The sequence below is a fragment of the Malaya genurostris genome, chromosome 3 (genome assembly GCF_030247185.1).
Source record: "Malaya genurostris strain Urasoe2022 chromosome 3, Malgen_1.1, whole genome shotgun sequence".
Taxonomy (NCBI): domain Eukaryota; kingdom Metazoa; phylum Arthropoda; class Insecta; order Diptera; family Culicidae; genus Malaya; species Malaya genurostris.
Window position 1 is genome coordinate 52,014,605 of NC_080572.1, and position 27,054 is coordinate 52,041,658.

Sequence of the window (27,054 nt, forward strand, 5' to 3'; positions counted from 1 at the left end):
ATCTCTGAAAAACAGTGAGCGCATTTTTTTTCACTTTTTTGGTATATATCATCCTATATCTCCGGAACCGGAAGTCGGATCGGAATGAAATTCTATAGTAGGCTATGGAACTATGAGACCTTTCATTTGAATCTTTGTTTGTGAAAATCGGTTTGGCCCTCTCTGAGAAAAGTGAGTGCATATTTTTATTACATACACACACACACAGACAGACATTTGCTCAGTTCGTCGAGCTGAGTCGAATGGTATATGACATTCGGCCCTCCGGGCCTCGGTTAAAAAGTCGATTTTCACAGTGATTGCATAGCCTTTCTATATGAGAAAGGCAAAAATACTCATTTTTTGCAAAACTAACTGCAGATTTCGACTCAGCGTTAAAAAATGACTCTAGTTTTATGTATTTTAGTTAATTCAGGTAATCCTGTGCATGGAAATTAATAATTGTTTATCTGTAAGATCTATAACAACAACACAAAAAAATGGACGTGTCATCTATTGAGCACCATGTCTCTGATTGAAGACGACTTTCCACAAATTTAACAATTTATTTCCGTAACCATTAAAAAGAAAAACAATAAACGAGTAGAATTCAGCACTTTTTGAACAAGTCAACCAATGTGATGCTTACACTTCTCTAGCTTATTCAATTCTTTTTTTTCCGCTGATGTTCTTCGAGTTGATGTAACAATCCAGCTATTTGTACCTCGCGAATCTTGTTCAATTTGGCAAAAAATGGTATTTCGATCGTTTCCATAGCTAGATAGGATAGGCGAAATAAATAGATACATCTTATAATACCATTCCCATACAATCTAGCTCCCACTGATCGATCTTGCTTTCGTACTACAATTTTATTTTAGGTATGAATTTTTAACTGCTATTACTGGTAGTTATATTATATAATTTCTAGTTTAAAATAACTCTCTAAAGCTAAGCTCGTACCTCCCAGCCAAAATCTTTTTTTCCGATTATGCAATAAAACTCTGGTTTTGTATTTATGTTGATTTTTATGTGTCGGAATTGGATGGATTAACATTTCATACACGAATTTGGTGTGTGTAAATCTACACTATAATTTATCTCATGATTAGCATTCAAAGGCTTGTTTCAATTTTGTTTTCGGAACGGAAAGTTTCGTTGCAATTCTAACGTGTTTTTTCAACAGATGATACATTGTCCTATTTTTCATAAATCTTTCCGTCGGATTATTAGTCTAAGAAATTAAAAATCACATTAAATGGGTACAACCGCAATGTTCTCTGTTTTGATTCGGTATGGTGTTTTATTGACATTTTACGTAGAGTTGAGGGAGATTTTTCACTGATATTTTGGCTTGGAACGTATTGTTACGATCATCGAAAGGTTGTTAGCTTTATGGAAAAAGTCCGAATTCTTTCGTCTTAAAACGCAAAAGAAAAAAATGCTTTATTATCTGTTAGTTGGAACTAAAGCTAGTATAAATATAAGTGATGCTATTTGCTTACATTTTTTAACAAAAGTTTACCTACGTATGATTGTACGTAACTTAGTCAAGTGTATTAAAAACAATGCTAAAAATATTACAACTGTTGAATCGTGACAATGAGAAGCCTACATTGACTACCTGAACTCATTAATGTTTAATGACAGCCCTAGTACATACCTTTAGTTTTTTCTTTATTCTTTTTATGGTAATCTACGTCACATATGATTCCCGATTCCACAAATCATATAGTTTTCATTTGTTTTTTGATTGTTTTACGATAGCTAAAAATGTTTGAACTCTCCCTGGTTTTGTTCGAAGCGCATTCTGCGCGAATCGTTCTATAGTAAATTTGCTCATTACTCAATCATCTAAATAGAATGGTCTAACTCTATACATTAATTTCCGCTGCCAGTCAGCGTTTCGTCGATTTAGAACTTTGATTATATCATCGAAGCAGTTGTGTGGAAAGAATGTACCGCCGAACATCCACTTTTCTTCTACTTCAGCTAGTGTCTTCTATGTGCCAATAAAGTGCCACCGTGGGGACACTTTTTACCTTGGCCGTTATTATGGTTGGTTATCGTTGGAAATGTTGAACAAGTAGTAATGGTTTTTCATCAACTCATCAGCTTGTGACCGGGTAGAAGAAATAAAACCGTCTAGTCTTTCATTTTATCCTCGCCCCGTTTTCTTCGTTTGTTGAGCAGAGCATTGTTCGAACTATCCAAGGTTTTTATGTGCATCTACAAATACAAACATGGTTCGCTTGGATCTATTGTTTTCCTGTGACAAACAAACATTAGTACCTGATCATAATCTACACGCATATTGGCAAGCGATCGTGTCATTTCCTCCTGTACCTCTGGCCATGTTTCCTCGCCTTCCTTCAGAACACGTCCTGTATGCAGCGGAGTTTGTGGAACTTCCGTATAAAGCTAAATTACATTGAAGCTTTAGTAACCAAACAATTCCGATTGGAATTAAAACTATATATGACCTACCCGAACCCACGGATTTCTCATGACCTGATCGATTGTAAGACGTTTCTCCGGTTCGACACTGAGCATACCCCTAATGAGATCTTTGGCCGCTTGACTTACGTTTTGCCATTCTGGGTTGGGGAAGTCATACTGACCGGTCCGAATGCGTGTTTTCATTCCGGGCGAGATAGCCAGCCCGTGGTTACTGTAGAACGGAGGAAACCCGCAAAGCCTTCGAATGATGACAGGGGTTGAATTAGTTCAATTTACATCCGTATGCACAATTGTACTTACAGAATGTACATAATTACTCCCAGTGACCAGATATCACAGCTCTTGTCGTACTTTTCAGGTCCGAGCACTTCCGGTGCGACGTAGTACGGCGTATAGCAAGGAGTTTGGAGTGTGTCCTTGATGAATGTTTCCTTCGAGAAGCCAAAATCGGTCAATTTCAGTATCGCGTTCGGGTTGGGTGAGGTGTACAGCAGATTCTCCGGCTTGAGATCCCGGTGTGCAATATTCGAATCATGCAAATACTTAACGGCGACACAGATTTCATGCATGATCTGAGCAGCTTCTGTTGTGATCGAAAGGAGTACGGGTATCGAACGGTTTCAAGGTAATTAGGAAAACGAGTAGTGACGATTCAAATATGTTGACACATATTGGATGAGAGTAGGAGTTGAAGGGGAAAGAAAGAAAGAAAGAAAAGAAACAATGATGAGAAAAAATATGGGGCAAGCACTCATAGGTGAGGAGATAATTTTGGAATGTAAACAATTTGTAATAGCTGCAACATGGGAAGAACGATTGAGGTTGAGAGTAACGATTTTACAACAAACATTCGACTGTTTGGCAGCGGTTATACACGGAACAGTTGAGCTTGGATTGATAACATTGATAACAGTTGTCGAGCAATACCTTGTTAGTAGTATCGTGCATGTGTCGAACACATTAGCACTTCTATGCATGGAACGAAGGAAATTATTGTTACAAATAGAATTATAAAGAAATTAACATTATCAGCGAGTTTAGAAACGATACGTCATAGATATTTATGATAATGTTTGAAAAATTATTATTCCGAAATTACACTTGAATGGATGAACCAGGAAAAATTATTTCTAGATCGATTCGACTGACGAAACCTTCCAACATCGATGGTAATGTTTATATTTACCTCTTTCCGTAAAGGGCCCATCCTGTCGTTCCTGGATACGCTGAAAAAGTTCTCCACCTAGCATGCTGAAAAAAATACGCGGAATATATTTAAAAAAATCTTTTCATGCGGTATGTTGGTATTAACTTGAAAAAATAACTCTGGAACTTAGAAAACATTGATGAGATTAGATTCGTCGAAATAACACTCAATTTATGGTGAAACCTTGTATTTCTCCAAGCGCAACAAATCTTGAACAACTGTTTTAAATTGCATGTTTTGAATTATTATTATTATTTTTTTTACGTTTCGTCTTTGACTCACCAGTGCAGAGCAGTTTAAATTGAACTGCTTAGTGCTAAACTCGGCAATTCAATTTGAACCGCTAAGCAGACGTAAAGTTTCTGCTATTTACAGAACACTTTTTGTTTTGCAATGGAGTGCAATGTCTTTTCTGACATGCCGAACGAAAACGTATATTTGAGTTAATTCAAAAGCTAATATTTTGAATTCTAATATATCATATTGCTCCATATACGTATTTGAATATAATAAATTCTTAGCTGTTTCAAAATAATTTTTTAATAGATTCAATGTCAAAACATATTTAATTCAAGTGTACCGAAACAGAAATTCGACTAAAATCTGTTTTTTTTATTTGGATCTTAAAAAATTATCAATTTGAATCCAAATATCAATATATTTAAATCTATCATGCATTAACGTACCAAATTTAATTCAAAGATAGTTTTGTTTACACAAATTTCAATTCAAAAATCCAATATATTCTATTTCTCTGCGTGTGTAGTTTCTTCCTACTTCTATAACTGCTAGTGCAACAAAGACCAGTTGATGGTTTGCTTCACAATTGTTCTCGATCAAGGGTTCCCAAACTATTTTGGGTCATGGACCCCTCTACTAAAATTAACTAGGGCCTTCCTAAATTCCTTTGAAAAATCAATTTCTTGCTTTTTAATATTGATGTAAAATACTTACCAATTTCTGCGGATGGTCAAATAAACACAACTTTTCTAGCGAAAATATTTCAAATAACAACTTATATCAAACAATAGGGTCGATCCCCGCAAAAAGGATATCGACCCCAAGGGGTCTATATTGACCACTTTGGGAACCCCTGTTCTAGATGTACTCAAAATCTTTCTACAATATTTTTTTATTTTTAAACCGGACCGATCCACAGTGGTTCAAAAGCGCAATTTCACGCTCTTAATTGATAACTCATAGGATCGTGGTTTTTGAGGTACAGTATCTTCAGCAAAGTTGCTCAGAATGATAGACGCCATCTTTTGGCAAATTTTATTTGTGTGATTAATCCCCCTAAAAGTAAGATAAACATTTTATTTTAGCTCAGGGCCAACATAGGGGCTAAGTTACTTTGACAAAGTTGTCCAGAAAGTTATTTCAAACAAGTTTGCTGAAGGTACTATTCCCGTAACTTGAGTGTAATTCAAGATATAATGTATTTTCTGAAAAGGGTGTCCAAAAACCAGTTTTTGTAAGAAAACATATATATTTTTAATTGATGAGTTTTTCATGTTATACAAAGTTTTTCATCTTTAAAAACTACACAACTTTCTCGAACATGCTGCTATCATTTCAGTTTAATGAAATATAGCAATTTTTCATGTTTTTTTTAAATAAAATTCTAACTTGTCTATTATCAAAAGGCGCAGGAAGGTGCACACTACTTACATATTAAACTACTTCAAAAGTTCTTTCATACCGTGGTTGAATTACTCGTCTGCGATCGTCTGCAGGTGAGATATGTTCTTTTCAAATATCCTTGTCCTTGACATTTTCAATGATAAGGTTCATTGTATTTCAGATCAGATTTCAGTATATATTCGTTACCATGGAAACTCTTACAATAAAAGGTTTTCATGGACATCGAAGTCTACAAATAGAAAAGTTTAGTAATAATTACAGACGGTTTTTTGAAAGTAACTATCCGACGTTTTTTAAAAGAGAGATAAGAAGCCACGACTTTAAAAAAAGTCATTTTTTGTTAAGTTTTTTCTATAGAAAAGCTCTGTGGATAAATATCTTCTATTCATCAATTGAAGTGGAGATCGATAAACGCTTGCTATATTGTACTGTTCATAATGATTAAGAAGTTTCTTTTATACAGCTGTCGGGAGTATTATACACGCGAGCAATCCAGATCACTTACGAATCGGGATCCCATGAATTGGTAATTAGTTCCATTGGATCCTTTGGTTACAAATATTCGTGAATGGCCAAAACAGTCCAAGAAGAATCTGTCGAACGATGTTAAGAGTCTTTTAGCTGTTTAAGAACATTGCCAGCTATCATAAAATAAATACAAATAACTAAAAAATGAGTTTTGATCATACTTCTCTTTACCAGAAGATGACATAACTTAATTCGATTTGATGATGACTTTTTTAAAAGTCGTGACAAAACAGTTACTAAACTATTCAATTTATAGACTTCAATGTGCACAAAAAAATAATATTTTGTGGCAAGTACCATAGTAATGAATATATACTGAAATCTGATCTGAAATACAATGAACCTTATCATTGAAAATGTCAAGGACAAGGATATTTGAAAAGAACATATCTCGCCTGCAGACGATCGCAGACGAGTAATTCAACCACGGTATGAAAGCTCTTTTGAAGTACTTTAAGATGTAAGTAGTCTCATCTGCACCTTCCTGCGCCTTTTGATAATAGACAAGTTAGAATTTTATTTAAAAAAAACATGAAAAATTGCTATATTTCATTAAACTGAAATGATAGCAGCATAGTATGTTCGAGAAAGTTGTGTAGTTTTTAAAGATGTAAACCTTTGTATAACATGAAAAACTCATATAAATTGAAAATATATATGTTTTCTTACAAAAACTGGTTTTTGGACACTCTTTTTAGAAAATACATTATATCTTGAATTACACTCAAGTTACGGGAATAGTATCTTCAGCAAACTTGTTTGAAATAACTTTCTGCACAACTTTGTCGAAGTAACTTAGCCCCTATGTTGGCCCTGAGCTAAAATAAAATGTTTATCTCACTTTTAGGGGGATTAATCACATAAATAAAATTTGCCAAAAGATGGCGTCTATCATTCTGAGCAACTTTGCTGAAGATACTGTACCTCAAAAACCACGATCCTATGAGTTATCAATTAAGAGCGTGAAATTGCGCTTTTGAACCACTGTGCGATGCATGAATGTACAACTTTTCATGCCAGATATTTTCATAGAAAATCTGTATTACTCAGAATGAAAAATCTGTATTTATCTGTATCTACTATAAAATCGAAATATTTATAATGAAAATTTGTTGAGGTAATGTTATTCCAAAAATGTATGGTTTTATAATGAGAAATTGAATGAGTGCTCAATATTCATATCATTCTACAACGACGACATTAAATGCTTTCATTCTACAACACCGACATTAAATGCTTCGACATTAAATGCTTTCAAATTTTCATCACCAATCGGAATCAACAGAACATAATTTTAATTTCATATACTTTCAAAATGTTGGCTTGGTGAGTTGATGTAGGATCTCAGCGCTCAACTTAAACTATCAACACCATTTAAAGATTTTTAGATCAATTTGTGATTCGTCGATTGATTACAAAACTCTCATCTCGTCACTACTAGAAAAAAGAGCTCAGACGAACAAAATTATTTTATTCTTTCCTTTTTTTTGAAAAATCTGTACAAATCTGTATTGAATTTGAAAACCTGTACAAAATCTGTATTCTGTATGAAATCTGTATGTGCATGTAAAAATCTGTATAATACAGATGAATCTGTATTACTGGCATCTCTGTGCAGTAGTGATATAAATGACAACGGACAAGGTGCAAAATTTTTGACTCAACTTTATTTTTCGACACATCCATGCAGCGCGAAGTGCGTGGAATTCCGGAACACCTACGCTCGTTGGAAATCCCAAAAATATTTACAAGTAAGTTCAGGCATATCGACTCTGAGAAAATGTTTTACACGGACGGATCGCGAATTGAAGAAGCGACAGGGTTTGGTATGTTCAACAATAATGTTTCGGTCTCCTTTAGGCTTCAAGAACCTGCATCTGTTTATATAGCAGAGTTAGCAGCAGTTCATTATAGTTTGAGTATAATCGTCACATTATCTCCAAACCATTATTTTCTTTTCACAGATAGTCTGAGTGCAATTGAAGCCATTCGCTCAAAGGCTGCTGGCAAAAATGAACCTTTTTTCTTGGGCAAAATAAAACAGTGCCTGAACGTCATATTGAATAATAATTATCAAATCACAATAGTTTGGGTTCCGGCTCATTGCTCCATTCCAGGCAATGAAAGAGCCGATATTTTAGCCAAACGTGGTGCTATTGAGGGTGAAATTTATGAGAGACCAATTGCTTTCAATGAATTCTATAGCGCGTCTCGCCAAAGAACACTTGCCAGCTGGCAAGCTTCTTGGGATAAAGATGATCTGGGTCGGTGGATGCACTCAATTATTCCTAAAATATCGACAAAGGCATGGTTCAGGGGACTGGATGTGAGTAGAGATTTCATTCGTGTGATGTCCAGACTCATGTCCAATCACTACACGTTAGATGCACATCTCCTTCGAATTGGACTTTCCGAGACTAATCATTGTGCTTGTGGCGAAGGTTACCGCGATATTGACCATGTTGTTTGGACATGCGTGGAGTATCGTGATGTCAGATCTCAACTAATAAATTCCTTGCGTACCCAAGGTAGACTATCCAATGTCCCAGTTCGCGACATTCTTGCTTGTCGTGACGTTCCTTACATGAAACTTCTCTATTATTTCATTAAGTCCATTGGAGTTCCAATTTAAATTTTATTTTATGTTAGATTGTTTTCTCTTCCATGAGCTCAACCAATAGCCAGCTATCTTATATTAAATAAAAGTGATGAACTGATACAAACAAACCTGAAATAGTTATAAGATCATGTACAAAATAAATGTATTTCATTTAATGTAATTTATAATAGCAACTCGCTTGATAAAAACAGTGTTTAGATTAACTAATGAATACCAACATACTAATAGGATATTCGAAATGTATTCGGTTTAAAGTACTATGTATTGTAGATGCCACGGCGAAGAAAAACTTATGTATATTGCCTATGAAATAAACGTATTTATGAAAAAAAAAAAAAAGGTGCAAAATTTGAAATTTGTGGATCTTATTAACCCATTATAACCCAGGGGTTCCCAAATTTGAACCAAATGAGGAGATATCATCAATACCATCATATTTTGTGTTGAAGATGTTGGGAAACGCCAAATCACTATTAGAAATCTTTTCCAAACGAAATTATCCTATGTATGATATATCACACGCTGGGACAATACAGTAGCAACAAAATTATAAAAGATATATCAATATTTTGGGAGTGATTTGGCATGAATTGAAAACACATTCGAACATGTAGTTAATGCTATTTCCGAATTTAAGCATTCGAATTTAAGAATTTAAGAATTCGTTCATGAACTATCACATACTGAAGCTAGCAAGTGTGCAACAGGGTCTATTTAAAGATTCAGTTGATTTTTATGGGTTGTGGTTGGACCTATTTTTTCACTATTTAAACAACGCTTCCGTAATAAACCCCGGGTTGGTGGTTCAATGTATAGGACGCTGGTCTTACAAGTCAGTTGTCGTATGTTCGAGCCCCGACCTGGAAGGATTCTTAGCGTCAGTAGGATCCATAGTACTAGCCATGCAATGATTCTGTACGCTATATGTTGAAACAGAAAGGCCAAATTCCACAAAAGGAATGTAATGCCAAGACTTTGCTTTGCTTTTCCGTAATAAACGATATATATATTGACAACGATTTTCCATTCGTTTGATGAATTGAAAAAAAAGTTATTAGGAAATCAAATCTGGAAAAAAATCATGACGCTCTCGAAGTGTGAAATATTGAAATTACACCCAGGTGAGTATTGAAAAAAAACGTAGTCCTACGTCAAACAGTGTTCAATGGTCACAGATACGCTCGATCTTTTAACAATTCAGAAAAACTGTTTTCATCACTGGCAGTTAGAAACAGACCGAATTTATTACGGAACCCTGCGACCAACTTATAACTTTAGTCAAACGGTTTTGAAGCTATGATGTGAAAAATATAATACCGTGCGATGGGGTTGCTGAACTGAGGACTGATTTCACATTTTCACTGGATGATCTGTAAAATTGATCCAATTCACAGTCATCTGCAAATGGACTACCGTATTTTGGTAAATTGAATAAAAATGTTTCGCTAATATTCACTTTTATTTTACTGACATGATCTGTTAACTTTTAACTGTCATTCCTTTTGACTAATTATGTAAAAAAATTACCAAATTTCAGTGAATCAATTATTAATAATGATGAACTCCAATAAACATTACTGACTACTTTGGCGAGAATCATGTTTGCCAAATTGATTTATTTTCGGAAGTGAAAAAGTAAAAACTTAGTCTGGCATCGAGAAAATTGTACGCGAAACGCTCAATTCGTTATGATTCCTGTAATTTCCTAATAGTAAGCAAGATATTCAGTACATAAACTTTTAATGCAACATTTCAGCTCTCTATCAAAATGGCTGGTGATCACATACTTAACGCTACCGTCAACGATTATTAACGATATGAATCGTAATTAAAATATTAGTATAAATCATTATTGAATAGTAAGTACCTAACCTAAGAATAATGAAACAATTAACTTGTTGGAAGAAAATTTTATATGAGTTATTTTTTAATTCATGTGTTCCATTAATTTCACGGGTTTCAGTGAAATTTATCGGAAAACAGTAATAGTTCACAACGATCATTTATTATTATTTAAAAATTGCATCAAACGTCGGAATGACGAACAAGTCAGTATAATTTTTACATGATGATGTTTAGAGAAACGTTATATTCAGCTGTTTGAAAGTCAGTAAAACTTTACCAACATCCGTAAATATGTTTTGGTGTGAAGTTGTGTAATGGTACAACAAGAAATAAACAAAACTTTCACTTTTCGATAGGACCGAATGGAGAAATATTTATTTGGGAAAGGATGGTCATTCAAATCAATGCGAATTGGTATTTGCAAAGAATTGATTCCGAAGACACTAAGTATCTACTTGAAACCATCTAAGCATGAAGCATTTCTACTTCCCTCCCAAAACATAAACTTTTACACCAATAAAACACGTTACCATTCCATGACCACCAACAGACATCGGTTGCCGCTGTAGCTATTCTCGTACACATCGATGATGTTTACAATATTCCGGCAACCGCTAGCGCGCCAGTGCAATTCTACCTCTCGTCGGGCCTTGGCATTGTCGTGCAGCACCTGTGTAGCGGGAGAAAAAAATGAAAACGAAGATGAAAAGAAGGAACATATATTACGTATATCGATGCTAACTGAGTGTTGGAGAGAAGTCGTATGTGTCAGTTAGCTTACTGACGAAGACAGGAGCATAACATATCGTAATTATAGCTTAAATTGTTAAACAATGTGGTGCGCGAATGTGTAATAAACTATGGTAGCCAGATAAGAATAGTCTGTATGATTATTTTTTGTGTGCTGGTTATTTGTAGTTTACCAGATGAGAAGATAATATTCGAAGTGATCGATATGGAAAATGAAATTAATTCATTATCGGAAGTATTCAACAGAAAACTTGAACTTAGCTTTCAGCAATTCTTCCTAAATTTAGATAATAGAAGCAGATAGAACCTATGTTAATTCACCTAGTATTGTAATGATGCCTTATATTACAGCGGGAATCATGAAAACACTACAAATTAAAAAAAAAGCGGGTGGGTAATGTCATTGACATAACTGGAGGATGTGAATACGAAAAAAACAAACATTCTTCTTTCACACCTCCGAATATCAATAATCATTTTGAATTAGTTGATGGACTGTGTGAATTTTTTCGCTTCTAGAATTTTAACGGAGCATCTATATTGAAGTATGATTGGAACTGAACTCGGAACATTGGACTAACTCCGAAATTAAATTGCAAAATTCAGGTTCGGAATCCAGATCAAGAATTCAGTTCATTAATTTAGATTTAGAATTCTGGAACTGACCTCGTTTTCACAATTCAGGATCCAAATTTAATTCTAGAACTGAATACAGACCTCGAATTCCGAACCTGACTTGAAGCACTGAATTCCTGCATGCTTAATCTGTATAAGAATAATGAACTCAGAAACTGGAATCAGGAGATTTAGATTCTGAAGTCAGTTTCAACATTCATTCAGATCTAAATTTTTGATCTAAACTTTTGAACCCATATTCTGGAACTAAATTCTGCCGCGGCGAAATACATGAAATAGTCGAAACAGTTTGTGAATAAGTAGGTGAATCGTTTTAAAGAGGTGAAAAATGTCGACGACTAATATAGCGAGTATAGTGTAATACAAAATTTCGCAGTTGTTTGGGAATATTATTAATGGTTCTAAACAGAACCGATTTGAAGAATTCAGGAATTAGGAACTGGACCTAAGGTCAAGAACTAAATTCAGAACTTAGAACAGACACCGAATTCAGTGGCAGTTTAGTTCTAGTACTATAGTTTCGAAACTGAATTCAAATCTAGTTCCAGAATCCAGTTCCAGCATGTAGGCTCTGAATTCTAAACCTGTATTATGGAACTAAGATATGAAACTAAATTCTAAACCTGAAATCCAGATCCAGAACTCAATCCAAAATTTAGTTCTCAAATTCAGATCCACCAATAAGAATCCGAATGCGATTATCAACAATCTGATGCTGATGTGAGTTGAAGGCGACTGCTCCTCCTGACGACCGACTTCATACCAGGTTTGTTATTAGATTTTGCTGGGAAAACCTCCCCGCAACATCTAGTTCCGTCTAACGCAATAGAAGAAATGAACGATTTTCGAGAAAGTTTATTCACAAATTCTTGTTCATATTTCTGATAGCTCGTAGCAAAATTACGTAGTTGAGTTAAGTACAAGAGATATTATTCACGATTAAGTTGTACCCATTCCTATTCGGTGTAAATTTTAACGACAAAAGCTTAGGAACCAGTTTAAGATTTCTTTTGCACAACACCATAACAGTGCGCTTTATTTTACAGATTTTCACCATTGTTGCGTGGTACAAAACTTGAAACTCTCAGGTCGTGCTCTCATTTGTACTTCGATCGTCGGAAGGAGGAACTTAGTTCCAGAATATAGGTTCAGAATTCAGAACGTGCATGTTGAAACTGTATTTCAGAACTGGATTCAGTTAAGGTTACGTGTCACAATATCAATATCGTCAGGGAAGCCAAAAAGTTGTACGGACTTTCGAAAGATCGTGCCACTCGTGTCGATCCTCGCTCTTCGAATCACACCTTCGAAAGCAATGTTGAACAAGATACAGGAAAGTCTATCATCTTGACGTAGCCCTCTCCGAGATTCGAAAGGACTCGAGAGCGTCCTAGATACTCAGACGTAGCACATTACTCTATCCATCGTTGCTTTGACCAATCGCGTCAGTTTATCCGGAAAACCGTATTCGTGCATGATCTGCCAAAGCTGTTCTCGACGTTGTATTCACGATACTTCTAGAGTATTTTATGAGAGTACCTTGTAGGCAGCGTTCAGCAATGTGATTGCGCGGTAATTGCAACAATATAGCTTATCACCCTTTTTTGTAGACGGGGGACACCACTCCTTCCATCCATTCCTGCGGTAGACTCTTCCTCCCAAAACTTAGAAATCATCCAGTGCAGCGCTCTAGCCAGTGCCTCTCCTCCATGTTTGAGCAGCTCGCCTGGTAACTGCACATTGCCCGCGGCTTTGTTGTTCCTCAGTTTGCCGATATCCTCTACGTGAGCGGTTCACAGAACTTCCGTGTGTCATTTGCGCGGTACAGCTGTTCCATCGCTTCGCGATTTTGGTCTTCCTGGTGGCGCTTCTTCTTAGGAAAAACCGTGTTCTGTCTCTTCCTCGCCTGTCTGTATCCTTCCTCGTTCGCTTTCGTGCGGTGTTGCAGCATCCTCGCCCTTGCTGAATTCTTCTCTTTGACCAACCGCTGACATTAGTCGTCAAACCAATCATTTCCTCGATTCGAAAACCTCGTACCTAGTACGGTTACAGCAGTGCTACTCACGGCGGACCTTATATTCCTCCAGCCGTCTTCAAGAGTCGCCGCGCCAAGCTGCTCTTCCGTTGGTAGTACTAGTTCCAGTTGCTGCGCGTATTCCTCTGTAGTACGTACGCTAGTTCATGCATCGTTGGTCGTTGTCGTTTGTTGCCGCGTGCAGGTTTTCCAGCCCGATCACTGGCCTGTACATTGGCTCCTGGCCTACCTGTACATTTATGTCGTCGATGACGAGTTTTACATCCCGCTTTGGACAGCTGTCGTAGGTTCGTTCCAGCTGCGCGTAAAAAGCTTCCTTCTCGTCATCGGGTATCGTCTCATGTGGGCAGTGCACGTTGATGATACTGTAATTGAAGAAACGGTCCTTTGATCTTCAGTACGCACATCGTATCACTGATTGACTGCCACCCAATCACGCGCTGGCGCATCTTGGGATTTAAAGCTCATCGTGCAGCATTCGGTCGTATTCTGGGAAGCCAAACGATTTACAGTTCCATGTGCCAAGCTTCCAATCGTAGTCCTTAGTTCGTCACGTAGGTCTTTGCCGATTATTCCGAGTCGTATTTCTTTAGGTATGGATAGAGGTTACTGGACAAGAGGCTGGCTTAATTAATACAAGTGATCAACTAATTGATATTATAAAGTAAGAAGAAAGCGTTTCAGCTATATTCGTATTCACGACATCCAGTTATGTCTGTGACGTTACACGCCCATACTTTTTTCGCACTACTGTTTTAAATGACGACTTTGTATTGGACTTTTTGAGTATTATTTCTGAACCGGAATCCTGCGACCAGTATAACCAAAAACGGTTCGTATGGCCGTCAACTAACATGGCCAAAATTGGAATACTTATGAGCCCACTTTACGATGCGTTGTGAAGAGATGGCATTTCACCAGAGTGATACACGCTGGCGTCTGATTCTTGTCCACACCGAGGATGCAAAAAACGAAGCATCGCACAAAGAGGAAAGCGCACTTCTTCTCAGTGTCGAATAGACAGCATTTGAGTGTGTGCTTGTGGTTAAAGCAGCTGGCGCGAGTGAAACACATTCTCTTCGCATGAATCGCTCTCTCGCGCTCTCGTCTAAATACACCCAAGTGACCACTGGCGCGTGATGGCGAGCGAACACTTCTGTGAACTTCAATTAATAGAGAGTAGATCTGGCCTTGCTATGAAAAATTTGCAAGGAAAACCGAAAATTTTACGATAAATTGTTTTATTTTGCTGATTTTGCGTGTCCACGCTTCTTCTACGCAAACCATACAGCCGAGTGCTCACCGGCGTGTACACCTCTGTGAAAGTATCTGCATCCACCTCAGAGAATTTATTAGCTAATGCTCTAGCACTTTGGTGCGATTCAGTGGAGGAGATAAAAGGAAATCTTGCTCTTCGTCACACAGAGGAGATGGACATCTCTGGCGTTGTGACGATGGTCCTGGTGGATTGCACACTGATATCATCATCTTTTCTGCTGATTGACAAAAAAGAGTTGGTTAGGAAATAGTAACCATTTCGACTCAAACTGAACATCTCAACTACATGATAGCCACCATTGCCGGCTGCCCACATCTCTATCGTTTACAGGGAGGGATAAAGGATAAGGAGGATATCGATGCTCTACCTACTTCCCGAAAGGACGACGATTCATCATTCTCTTCTATAGATATCGCGGTGTTTTGTTTTTTCCTTGGAATCAACTGTCTTCACACGAACAATAAACAAAAACTCACTTAACACAGAATTACAATCATAAGGACTTCATTTCAAACATTTTCAATTGGCACAAGCTACTTTTCAAAAACAAATTGACGAAAGCGAAAATTTTGTACGTCCAACGCGAAACGGAATAATTTTTAGTTCAATTTGAACGATTTATATTGCCTATCATATAGAAAGGCTATGCAATCACTGTGAAAACCGACTTTTTAACGGAGTGGTGTCATATACCATTCGACTCAGTTCGTCGAGATCAAAAAATGTCAGTGTGTGTATGACAAATAATGTCACTCGTTTTTCTCAGAGATGGCGGCTTCGATTTTCACAAACTCAGATTCAAAACTGCTATTAAATTTTATCCCAATCCGGCTTCCTGTTCCGGAATTACAGGGTGATGAAAACCAAAAAAATGAAAAATTGTCACTTACTTTTCTCAGAGATGGCTGAACCGGTTTTCACAAACTTAGATTCAAATGAATGCTACAAACTTTCAATCAAATGAAATAGCATTAGTATTAGATTTAGAGATCGTCCGTGTGATGCTACTCCGTTATTGACCGGGATTAAGAACCGGGCTATCGAGAATGTTCTAAAACTTTGTGTTATTTGTTATTATTAACTTTTTGCCAGGATATATTGCCCAAAACGATTACCATCAGAAACTCGTAAAACTCCATACAATCGGCTGTATGGAGTGCTGCTACTCATTCACATAATTAATGTTTAACCTTTGTTTTTCTATAGATATCTGCGATATTCGCAAAATACAACCTCGCCTGACGCAACACGAGCTTTCGCCGAAGTCTACTCCCTAACCAAAAGCCAAAATAGGGGTAGATGGGGTAAAACGCACCCCCTAAAGAAATGTAACTATATCTTAATTATAGAGAAAAACACGGAAGAGTTTCATGCATGACGATCTTCCGTAATCATTATTTCTCAAAAGTACGTCCAAATACTCGCTGCAATTTTAAAATTGTTCAAGGAACGATCTCATTACAAGTTTACCCAGTTTGCGAGAAAAAATTCCCGGTTTTTGCAATAGGCTCAAATCGCCTCTTTTTAGTTTTTGTTTTAAATATTCCTTTAATTCAAGCTTTAAACAGATATCACATGTCCAAAAAAGAACATTAAAATAGGGTCACTAATTAAGGATTGAAGTATTTTTTTGGGCATCTCGATGTAAAAATAGCATAGAGCCTTTTTCTAGTCATCTTGGGGTTTTGGATACACGTAGCCGATTTATTCCGAGCACATATGAAAGTCTACGAGGGAGGAGGGGGGGTGGGGGGGTCTATTTAGTCTCATAATGATTTGTAAAATTTTTCAAGCCATTTAGATTAGCTTAGTTAACCTTCCTTCGATTGATTAAAAAAAAATTAATAAACAGTTGAACCAAATGCACGATACGTACGATACGATACGTGGTGTGAAGCCGTTATCAGTGTAGTTTTACCAAACGCTATTTCCACCCGTAAAATTGTTATTTTAATCACTGTACAAAAAAATTAATTTTCTTTCTTATCGTTCATCCAGTTAAGCCGTTTGAAACTTATTGTATATCTTCACCTATTAAATAACTGCGACTTTATGACAACGCTTTATAATAGTGAGATTATCATTACTTGAAAACAGATACCGGTAAGGTATTGAAATTCCCCAAAATTAATTAAAATTGAAGTTCGTCATTTCAAATCCATGTAACTCTTAGTTGACTTTATTACAGGACTGCACAGAACCAGCTGAATCGAGTCGATGGATAAATTTAATATCCTTTTCTCAATTCTCAATAGAACATAATCTTTTATTAAATGATCAATTTGCTCTTATTTTCAAACAGTCTATTGCTGCGTTCGCTGTATATCATGTAGTGTCTTCTTGTAGGAACAAACCTTTAGTAAATATTTCCGCTAACACAAATTGCCCAACCGCCTTTGATTATCTCACTGGGTCTGGGTATATTTCTTTTGAATGCCATGAACGGACTATTCGGACTCTAAAAAATTAAGTCTCTCTGTTGGACGCAGTATTGCCACAATATGTTTGTCGATATTCACGATAGATCAACACGACTAACCGATTATGTTTAATATAAATTGACACTATGCCGAAGTGTTCTCGGGGTGTATACTTGGTTAAAACTTTACTTTGTTCAACCTTATTTTAAATTTGATCAACTCTGTTATAGTTTGAAAAAAGTCTACGTAGACTATTAATGGTGGGGAGGGGGTTTATTTGAAAAGTCTACGAGTAAGTGAGGGGCGGTGGGTTAAAAAGTACCAGATTTCGGTCTACGTGGTTTATGAACGGTCCCTACGCTATATTTAAATAGTTGTAATACGCTTGCAAACACGTCTGTTCAATGAACGATACTCTCAGACTGAGAGTATCGTTCATTGAACAGCAGGGCTTGCAAATTGAAGCAACGAATATTAACAAAAGGGTTTCATCATCTATGTTATTCACACACATTCGTATGTCAGGTAGAATTCACAGCGCAACCCAAGCAAGGAGAGAAGCTTCGTTCGTTTATTAGTTCATGAATATGCCCGCTATCTGAGACCTATGCTTCACGAGGTTAGCATTTGATGAATGGTTCTCATATTGTAGATACCTATGAAGAAACTAGATTCATAACTTTTAGTTCCGATGAATATTAATTTAAAGAACATTGCTTTTAATGTTTCCAGGATATGTACACAATGTAAACTCCCAAGAAACAAATTGATCGTTCTGAAAATGGGCTCCAATGCAAAATTTCTGCTATAAAATGTTTAAAGTATGTTTGAAATGTGATCAAATTTAGTCTTAGAATGCGAACATTATGTTCAAAAATGATTTCTGTAAACCTACACTGTGAAAACACCGTAAACATTGCCTATTTGACTTTGCTTCGCGTCACGTAGCACGTCGTGAATCAAGGCCTTCTTTCTCATACAATACTAACGAGAGCGAATCCTACATTTCATTACATTGCCATGGATTGCTTAGTTCATGTGTTAATTGAGATTGAGAGCACAGGCAATTTACTATAGGAAAGGGAATTGATCTGCTCAGTAGCATATACTCTCACGCATTCAGTTTCTCTCTAATATAGGTATCTCATTCAGCTAAGTCAAGCAAAGTGTTCACAGCAGATGTTTTTTGTTGCTTCGTTGGTTTGAGGATTCACAATACAAGCCTTGCTCTCAGATGATGGAACCCCTAAAACCAATTATTAACAATGACCCATTAGACAACAATACTTAACTTAATACAAATCCAACAGAAGCATCCCAATTATCCTTATTTTTCGAAATGAGCTTTCGTTGTGTTGGTATTAATAACAACTAGAAAAACTCTTATGCTTTTTTTTTAAATAATTATTTTTTGGAATATGAGTAAAAATTAAATTATTAAGATTCAAATTGGGTATTCAACAACAATTGAAGGGGTTTTTGAAAATTGTGAATATTTTTTTTTGAACAATTTTGTGATGAAAAATGCGGTTTTATTTTCAAAGGGCTGCCATTTTACAGAAAATCAATTAATTAAAAAAAACCCTTACGTACCTCTGTGGAGATAACTATCGAGAATATTCTGTAAAATTTTTTGATCGATTGGTCAAAATTTACTTGACTTATGTTTTCGGCCGTCAAAATGCAGCACTTTCGCGGAAATGCCGCCAAGCTGCCATTTTGTTTTGCAACTTTTAAAACTGATCATTTTTTTGTACTTAAATATACATATTAAAAAGTGCTTTATACAAAATTTAGATTCTGCATTTTTTGGATCCCAAAATAATTCCCCAAAAAAGTCCTTCCTTTTTTTTTTTCTACGGTGGTGTAACCCCTTAATTTATTTATAACTTTGTTTTAAAATTTTTGGTTGCGAAATAAAAAAACCTTTTGAAAATTAATTTTCGAGCATTTTGACTAGATTTGCTTGACAGCAACGAGCTTCTATACCCAATGTAACGATATAAATATGAGTCTGCACTACATGCTACCATCTGACTCATGCAGACGTTTGGTCACGCGTCAACAGCCATACAACGGAACTCGAGGTATGTAGTGCGTAGTAATCACATGAACACTGTAATCGTATTGGTGCAAATGACAGCAAGTCTGTCATTAGAAAAAAAATTGGTTTGGGCTTGCCGACGAAGATCGGAGATTTCTTATACCATTAATCAGCTAAATTTAAGAAAAAAACTGTATTTTTGAGTAATACCTTTCTTCAATTCTTTGGCAGAAACAAAACGAAGCAAATGATTACTGATTATCTCTTATGGGTAAATCACTTGGTCATTCATTGCATCGTCAAAACTGCATATTGGCAATACACATTGTTTTGCCTTGTTTCTCCTACGACAAATGATTGACACTTACCTTTAAGGCATACTTGCTGCCTGTTTTTTTGTTGGTGCACTGAACAACCTTTCCATTGATGCCGAGCCCCAGGACGGTGTTTGATATTTCGTAATCGTCGGTAATAGGAGTCGCCTTGGGCTGGCGCCCGTTTGGTCCTCCACCGCCCTGGGGGAGATGTTGCTGTGTCTGCATGGGGATTGGTTTGATCTCGGGCATCTTGTACATGTCTAACTTTCGTTTGCGATTTCCGCCACCTTCACCACCACTTTTGCTAGCGCTGACGATATTACTACTGCCACCGATTCTGTTGTCTTGATCCGTTTTGATAACACTTTTTTAAACAATTACTGCGTTTGTATGTTTCGAAGCGGAACAAAAAATAAAACAAAAACGGTTGGTTTTAGAAGTCGATAGCAATATTTTTTTTGTATTTTCATGAGAAGTGTACATAACACGGTACAATAATATAATACACAGTCAAAAGATCTTTATCTCAGAGACTCATTCTGCGGAGGACTCCTCCGGGAAGAAATTCAATTATATAATAGCACACTGTATGATACGCATCCTGCCTCGTACTTAGATCTTTCTATGTTTTAACGCACTGTATAAGCAAACGATACAAACGCAACAGCCGTCCTACGCTTTTTACATCATTAATTTTTGCTCATCCGAATCACGCGACAGTTGTTCACTTACTAAACATTGCCTTCTTTAAGTAATGTTTGTTTCCTATACAACTTTTGATTTCTCCCGTCAATCCTTGTTTGCTGTATAAGCTCTGTAGTAACATACCGATTAAATCCCAGACACATGTGTCATCCTCCCAAATAAAAGGTAACAATCCGAATACACTGCTGCATATTGAAAACGTGTTGTTAGAAATAATGTTTTGAATCGAGAAAAAAGGGAGGAGGCGCCGATTGCTTTTGAATTCAATTAATAATTTGATTTCAATTGAATTTCAAGTCAACACTATAAATTTTGCAGCTGCCTACAACTGTATGAAAATATAGTGATGAAAAGAATCTGTAGGACCACCATAGCTGAGGACACACTTTTTTTCAAATCGGTCTGGGGAAGATTCGCACTTTAGCTTGGCAAATGAATTATGAAAACCAAAACAGTCTTTCCTCTTGATTAGCATCTAGCAATTTTCATGAATCGTAAAAGACAAAACTTATTCACCGTAATAATACAGAATACCTTTAACACTTGTGAATAATTTGAAACTATCGAGTTTCTGTCGCAAATTAAAACTTTTTCGTAAAATACCGGCAAACTTTCATTGCGTTTTCGTTCACAAAACTATGCCACACACAAAACTTGCTGTTTCCATCGCACTTTTACTTTTTTCACGAATAATTCTTATTTACGTGAGAAAATATGATAGAATTCCCGTGACATACGGAAACAATGCAGATTTTTCTGGTGTTTCCTGGGTAAACAGACACAACGCACCGAGTGTGACAGCGAAGTATAGTGATTTTCACTGTCGGCTAGAAAAGATTGCGATGCGATAAGATAGCGACAAAATGCCGCAAAGATAGCGAAACTGTCATTCGCATCGATTCAACCCCTTCGAGACCACAAGCCAGAAAAAAATATTTTTTAAATTGACCGTTACAACAACTAATTATTAAGAAAACTGCAGTTATAATTAATTCATATAGCTGCCCTTACACGAGACAATATTATTGTCAATACAAGGAGTATTGACAATACTTTTGATCGTGTAATGGAAACTTCATTGGATTGACGAAAATATTGTCAAAAAATCAAAACTGCTCATCAATCCAACAATACTTTCTCTCCAGAGAGGAAACTGCCAAATATGTGCAATGAACTCATCTCTCAATATTTCAATGTTCATTTGCAATATTTGAAGCTCCAAACGCTTGATTTTCTCGAAAAATGCGGACTCAAGTTACCAAGTCAATTGGATTGACGGTATTGCCAATACTTTGGATTGACAATAATATTGTCACGTGTAAGGGCTGCTTATTGATAATGCGTATGATTATGGCTTTAACTTGCACGGATTTTTTAAGCGTGTGCTATTTATTTGACATAATGTACGATTCAGACGATCCGCCTCCTTCCGTCACCGTCACCGAAACGTCAGCTTCCGTCAAAATTAGTTTAATACTTTCTTTACCGGAACGTTCACACGCTCCGTCCGTCAAGACGTTCCGTGACGGTGACGTTACATGTGAATGGCTCCATAAGAATGCATGTAATTAATGTTGACGGTGCCAGTGACGGAGATTGACTGTGACAAAAGAAGACGGATCGTCTGAATCGTACGTAATTATTATTTTGTGCTTAGTATGTACCCTTTTCATTTATATTTTGTATTAATCGACGCCTTGGTTTTCAAAACCTCGTGCTTTAATCGATTGTGCTATTTGTCTACTCTAAAAGGTTGGTCGTCTTTGACAGATATACATTTGTTGATGCTTTCGATGAAATAACAATTGTCGCTAAGGAATTTTACCAGTTGAAAATGCAATTGGCCTCAATCCAACAGCCGATTAATTTTTCTTTTGGCTCTAATGCTAGTTAATTTCAATACAACAGACAGCGAAGGGGTTAAAAAAACTGTCCAATTTTCTGGCAGCGATGCCAGGTGAAATTTTAGGCGTCTGCGTATTAGAAATGGTCCTATGCGACCTCAATGTTTAGAAGTATGACGAAAAAACCAAACGAAAACCCTACAGTAATAGCAAAAGTCATTAAAATGGATGATTGTTTATAAAAATTTCGAAAATCTGCAAAAAAGTCGGCTTAATTGCAAAGTCTGCTAACAAACGAAATTTCAAATTTACATATCAATCCGCAAACCTGGCATCAGTGGTTCTGACGCTCATTATTTCGCAATCCTGCGACGATTCCGTCGCATTCTATGTCAAGCTGAAAACCACTATAACACACGTAATATAAATCGATGTGAACAGGGATGCCAAATCCTTTTTAAAAATCTGTGGTCAAGCCAAAAACCTGTCTGTGAAAATCTGTGCACGTTTCCCGTCGAATATTTGCTAATCGGAATCATTTTGGTGAGCAAAAAGAAAGGTCTTACTACCAACCGCTCTGTACCTTTTTCTCAATCGCTCTGTACTTTTTGGTGCTAAACTGTGATCGATTTCCAAAATCTGTGATTAATTTCAGAATCTGTGAAAATCTGTGATCATTTTCAGAAATCTGTGCAGAAAATTGAAAATCTGTTAAACTCAGATTAATCTGTGAAATCCCTGGACGTACACATTTCAAAAAGGCCAAAAACAATTGACAGAGTCTCTTAGTTTTCTTTCTCTTTCGACTATATCTATATATACAGTGTGACGATGTGATATAAACAGAATAAGATTTTCTCTGTTTACCTTCTCTTCTGTTAATAACACCTGAATTTTCACGTTTACTTACAAAATTTGCATGTAGAATGAAAGAAAATATCTCAAGATTTGTAGCATCCGTAAAAAAATAAACCATTGATTTTACATCATAAACAATTGATTTCCAATTAAATCTATTGGTTACAATATATATTATTGTATCTTGACAAGATAGTTGTCATTTCCAACCATTCAATATATTGTTTCGACGATTCTACAATTGAATTTATTGTATACGTGGTGTTTCAAAAATATGCAAACTGTACATTTGATTGTTTTCCAAGAAAACATGTATGAGACATTTCTCTGCCGTTTACTATTATGACTTACTCTCAGCTAGTGCCGAGTCATTCGAAATTACACTTCAAAGTGAATGTTGATGGATGGCTTATTGGCCGCCCGTAAAAGAATAAACCATTCATTGTACAGCATAAACAATTGATTCATAATTAGATATATGGGTTACAATACATTTTATTGTATCTTGACAAGATATTTTTCATTTCCAACGATTTAATATATTGTTTCTACGATTTTACAATTGAGTTTATTGTACACGTGCTGTTTCAAACAATATGCAAACTACATTTTATTGTTTTCCAAGAAAACACATATGAGAAAACTTTATGATTTGAATTGTTACGATACTTAACAACCTATACATTCTATTGTAAAAAGCATTTTCACAATTATTTGAATAGTGTATAACCGACGACACGACCTGCCACTCGTCTACCAAAACTGTATCGCAAATTTAACTACCCCTCAGTAACTGGTAATGTCAAAACGAAATTGATGGAAACTATTTTGAAACTGGCAACACAAGTTGATAAATTATTGATTTTAAATAACAGTTACCATAACCTTGGTTACTGCTTAGTGAAGACTTGAGAATTGTAAACAAAACAAATGGGAAAACGGGTATTTCTAAGGAAAAATTAAAATTCCTCGAGTGAATAATCTCTTTGTGCAGTAAGTTGCAAGTACTAACGATAAATGATGATAGATTAATAGAAATCTATTTGTAGGAATGTCCAACTGATCTAGAAATTATCGGATATACTATCCTGCAAAATCGTTTTGTTTTGATTGGTCACTATAAACATCGTTCTCCCCCAGATAGTTTAATGTATGTATTTGTATGAAATAAACGTTTACTTTATATTCCCTTCTATTCATTGTTTAGAAATACAATGTACAATGTTACAAATTAACGTTCGTGCACCGAGTCGTATACGAACTTTGACTTCACCGGATATTTCAGCGAAGCGCTATCGATTAGGGTTGTGTTGCAGCAAGGTAATGACGTCATAATTTTGAAAAAAAAAACAGCTGCACGATTTTAAATAAGCAACACTTTCAAACTCATGGAATGACCATCGTTCAAACTCATGGAATGCCCATCAGAATCGCCAGGCCACTTTGAACTTTTATGGGAAGAAGTTGACCAAAATATTGTAAGCCCAGGAGGGTAATTTTACGCACAGATGGGAACAACCTTCTATTTTGAAGTATTACCCTAATCTAACGGAACTGGCAATTAAATACGACATAACAGTTTTTGAACGATAACATTTTTTATTCCGGAGTAGAAAAAAATTATCGTTATTATAAATAATATTGCCAATATTATTATTGTTTCCGCTCAAAATTTCAGGTGGGTAATTACCATCCTTCGAAATTTTCGGATGGATAATACTACTCACCGTACCCACCTTTTTGAGGCCCCCTCCCGAGAGGTGTGGAATTTGCGTCTAACCAGCGCCAGTGGTGGAAAGAATGTACAGAATTTATGGAACCATCGTCAAACCGAGACCTATTTTTGATGAGAATCGATATTAATTATTCGTTTTTATTTTACAAATATTTATTTTTACTCATTTATTTATTGGTAGGAGATCTGTGCTGGACTAAATTATACCTGGGAATGAATTCTGGCAAATGGTTTCCTAGGGAATAGTATATAGACCTTGTTGACTGTTCATGTCCAACTCTAGGAGCATTTATGAAGACGGCGAACTGCAAAGAATAAAATACGTGTTATCTGACAAATAAGATTTAGTCACTTACCTTAATTATTGCAAGCACCGATGATGGCGATTTGAATGTTCCACTTCCCTTATCTGCTCTTAAAAAGTGGGACTGAGGGCACGAAATTTGAATCACCGAACTGTTTCTTCAAATAATTTGTTTATTTATTCTGAATCCTTGGTTACTAGTTCGTAGCAAGTGAATCAGTGTTGCTCGAGAAGATTATTTTTATCGTTTTCAAGGGGCTGCTATATTTTTGGTGACTGACGGTAAATCCCTCACAGACACTTTTTATCTCAATTTTTCTTCGGAGTGTCTGGTCGTGTCGTCGGTATAACAATACATTAAAATATTTTTCAACGGACAAAAAGCATAGTTGTGGCAGGTTTGGTAACAGCAAATCGTATTGTTTTTTACAATATTTTTTATTCGGGTATAGTTTCATCAAACAAACACTTTTCACGGAACTCTGTTGATTTTGCACTTAGCAACGGGGGTTTTGCAAATCTGATATAAAAATCAGGTTCGAAACTGACTCGATTTTCAGTTCAACAACGTTAAAACTAGGTTCGAAACTAGCTTCAAACAAACGGTTTGACAGGGTGGAAACTGGGTTAGGTTTGGTATCAAGCGAAAACGACATAAGTAATCGCAACTCTAACCATGAGTTATACCATGTTCACATTAGCGCTGATATCACTTCATATACCGAGATGATATGCATATCATGTCGAAGTGTTCACATATGATCGAAATGATATCGTTTGACAATCAAGTTGTCATATTGAATGTTCTCATTAGAAATAAGATCAATAATATTATCTTTATCTATTAAAATTAAATCAATAATTGAAGTCTTGCATTTTATGGTCTCCGAACGCCAGTATTCGTTGAAAAATTCGAAATTATGATTGTTTATTGTCACTCTCGAAGTGACGTTCATAAATGAGTGCGTTCAATGCCATTATCCGTGTTGCTAGTTGCGATTTTTGATAACGCGACATGATATCGTACATGATATCCCGGATATCATGCCAAAATAATAATACGCGTTGACATCAATTTGTATGGGATATCAAGTGATATCGCACATGATATCATCGGATATCAAGTATATCCGTATGTCACTTGATATCAGCGCTAATGTGAACATACTATTATGTTCAAAGAGCGTGTGAAACACAGTTGCCAGGTATACCGATTTCTCGGTATTTATACAGATATTTGACCTCTATGCCGCAATACAGATATGTACACACTAAAAACCGTTTCTTGAGCTCGGCATAATAAAATGCTGAAACTGATCGACAACACCTAACTTTGCTGATTATGTTTCTGAACTTAGTTAAATGCATTCACTGATACTTCGATGAAATGCTTCATTTTGCCGAAATTTGGCATAATTGCTTGCTGAATTTATCAGGAAACAACAGATATGCCGACATCAGCATTTTCGTTTGCCGAGATTTCGGAATATGCGCTAGCTTTTGCCGAAATTCAGTACGCCAGCTGTCATTTCTTGCCGCGTTACATTTTCGCTTCGCATTGCGCGGTTATTTTCTGGTGAAATTTTGTAGTGAAAAAATGGATATTTTAGAAACTGTTAGTAAGGAAGACGTAAGATTCTACGATCTATTCAGTAAGTACGATTGCAACACTTTCTTTTTTATATAAAAAGCAAATTCTATTGCTAATTTCTATTGTGAAGTTATCATGGAATTTTTGGAAGTTAACTCAATATATAAAAACCTGTTTTTATTTTCATATTTTAGCTCGACTCAAAGTGGCCGCATCCGAAAGCGTCGCTATTAGTAGTGATGTCTGATGAATT

The 27,054-nt window shown here is 36.1% G+C and overlaps 1 protein-coding gene and 2 long non-coding RNA genes across 10 annotated transcripts; 1 reads left to right on the forward strand and 2 right to left on the reverse strand.

Annotated features, from left to right (window-relative positions):
• Positions 1–525: 525 nt before the first annotated feature.
• Positions 526–21,274, reverse strand: LOC131435098 (MAP kinase-activated protein kinase 2). Of its 7 annotated transcripts, XM_058602621.1 has the most exons (9): positions 21,004–21,274; positions 20,593–20,654; positions 19,816–20,144; positions 10,814–10,953; positions 3,626–3,690; positions 2,740–3,022; positions 2,467–2,677; positions 2,272–2,400; positions 526–2,208 (listed from the first exon to the last, which is right to left on the reverse strand). In XM_058602621.1, exons 3-9 carry the CDS (start codon positions 20,020–20,022, stop codon positions 2,125–2,127), a joined length of 1,119 nt encoding a protein of 372 aa, XP_058458604.1. In that variant the 5' UTR covers positions 20,023–20,144; positions 20,593–20,654; positions 21,004–21,274; the 3' UTR covers positions 526–2,124. The 7 variants fall into 7 exon arrangements, with proteins under 7 accessions (XP_058458604.1, XP_058458600.1, XP_058458603.1 ...); XM_058602617.1 differs by lacking the exon at positions 20,593–20,654; XM_058602620.1 differs by lacking the exon at positions 20,593–20,654 and having other exon boundaries at positions 19,816–20,578.
• A 2,776-nt stretch (positions 21,275–24,050) lies between these two features.
• On the forward strand, positions 24,051–24,600 carry LOC131437172 (uncharacterized). Its single transcript, XR_009230727.1, has 3 exons — positions 24,051–24,164; positions 24,221–24,321; positions 24,379–24,600. It is a non-coding gene; the product is annotated as an uncharacterized LOC131437172 (long non-coding RNA).
• Positions 24,601–24,813: 213 nt separating this feature from the next.
• On the reverse strand, positions 24,814–25,839 carry LOC131437171 (uncharacterized). 2 transcript variants are annotated; one of them, XR_009230725.1, is made up of 3 exons: positions 25,263–25,839; positions 25,070–25,211; positions 24,814–25,008 (listed from the first exon to the last, which is right to left on the reverse strand). It is a non-coding gene; the product is annotated as an uncharacterized LOC131437171 (long non-coding RNA). The 2 variants fall into 2 exon arrangements; XR_009230726.1 differs by having other exon boundaries at positions 24,815–25,008; positions 25,114–25,211; positions 25,263–25,838.
• Between the last annotated feature and the right edge of the window lie 1,215 nt (positions 25,840–27,054).

What these genes read in the sequence shown, in the direction of transcription:
- LOC131435098 (XM_058602617.1), bottom strand. Translation starts at nt 20,022, where the DNA reads ATGTACAAGATGCCCGAGATCAAACCAATCCCCATGCAGACACAGCAA. An exon ending in TGAGAAATCCGTGGGTTCGG is followed by an intron (nt 2,401 to 2,466) that starts GTAGGTCATATA and finishes AATGTAATTTAG; the next exon opens with CTTTATACGGAAGTTCCACA. An exon ending in TGCGTGTAGATTATGATCAG is followed by an intron (nt 2,209 to 2,271) that starts GTACTAATGTTT and finishes TTGTATTTGTAG; the next exon opens with ATGCACATAAAAACCTTGGA.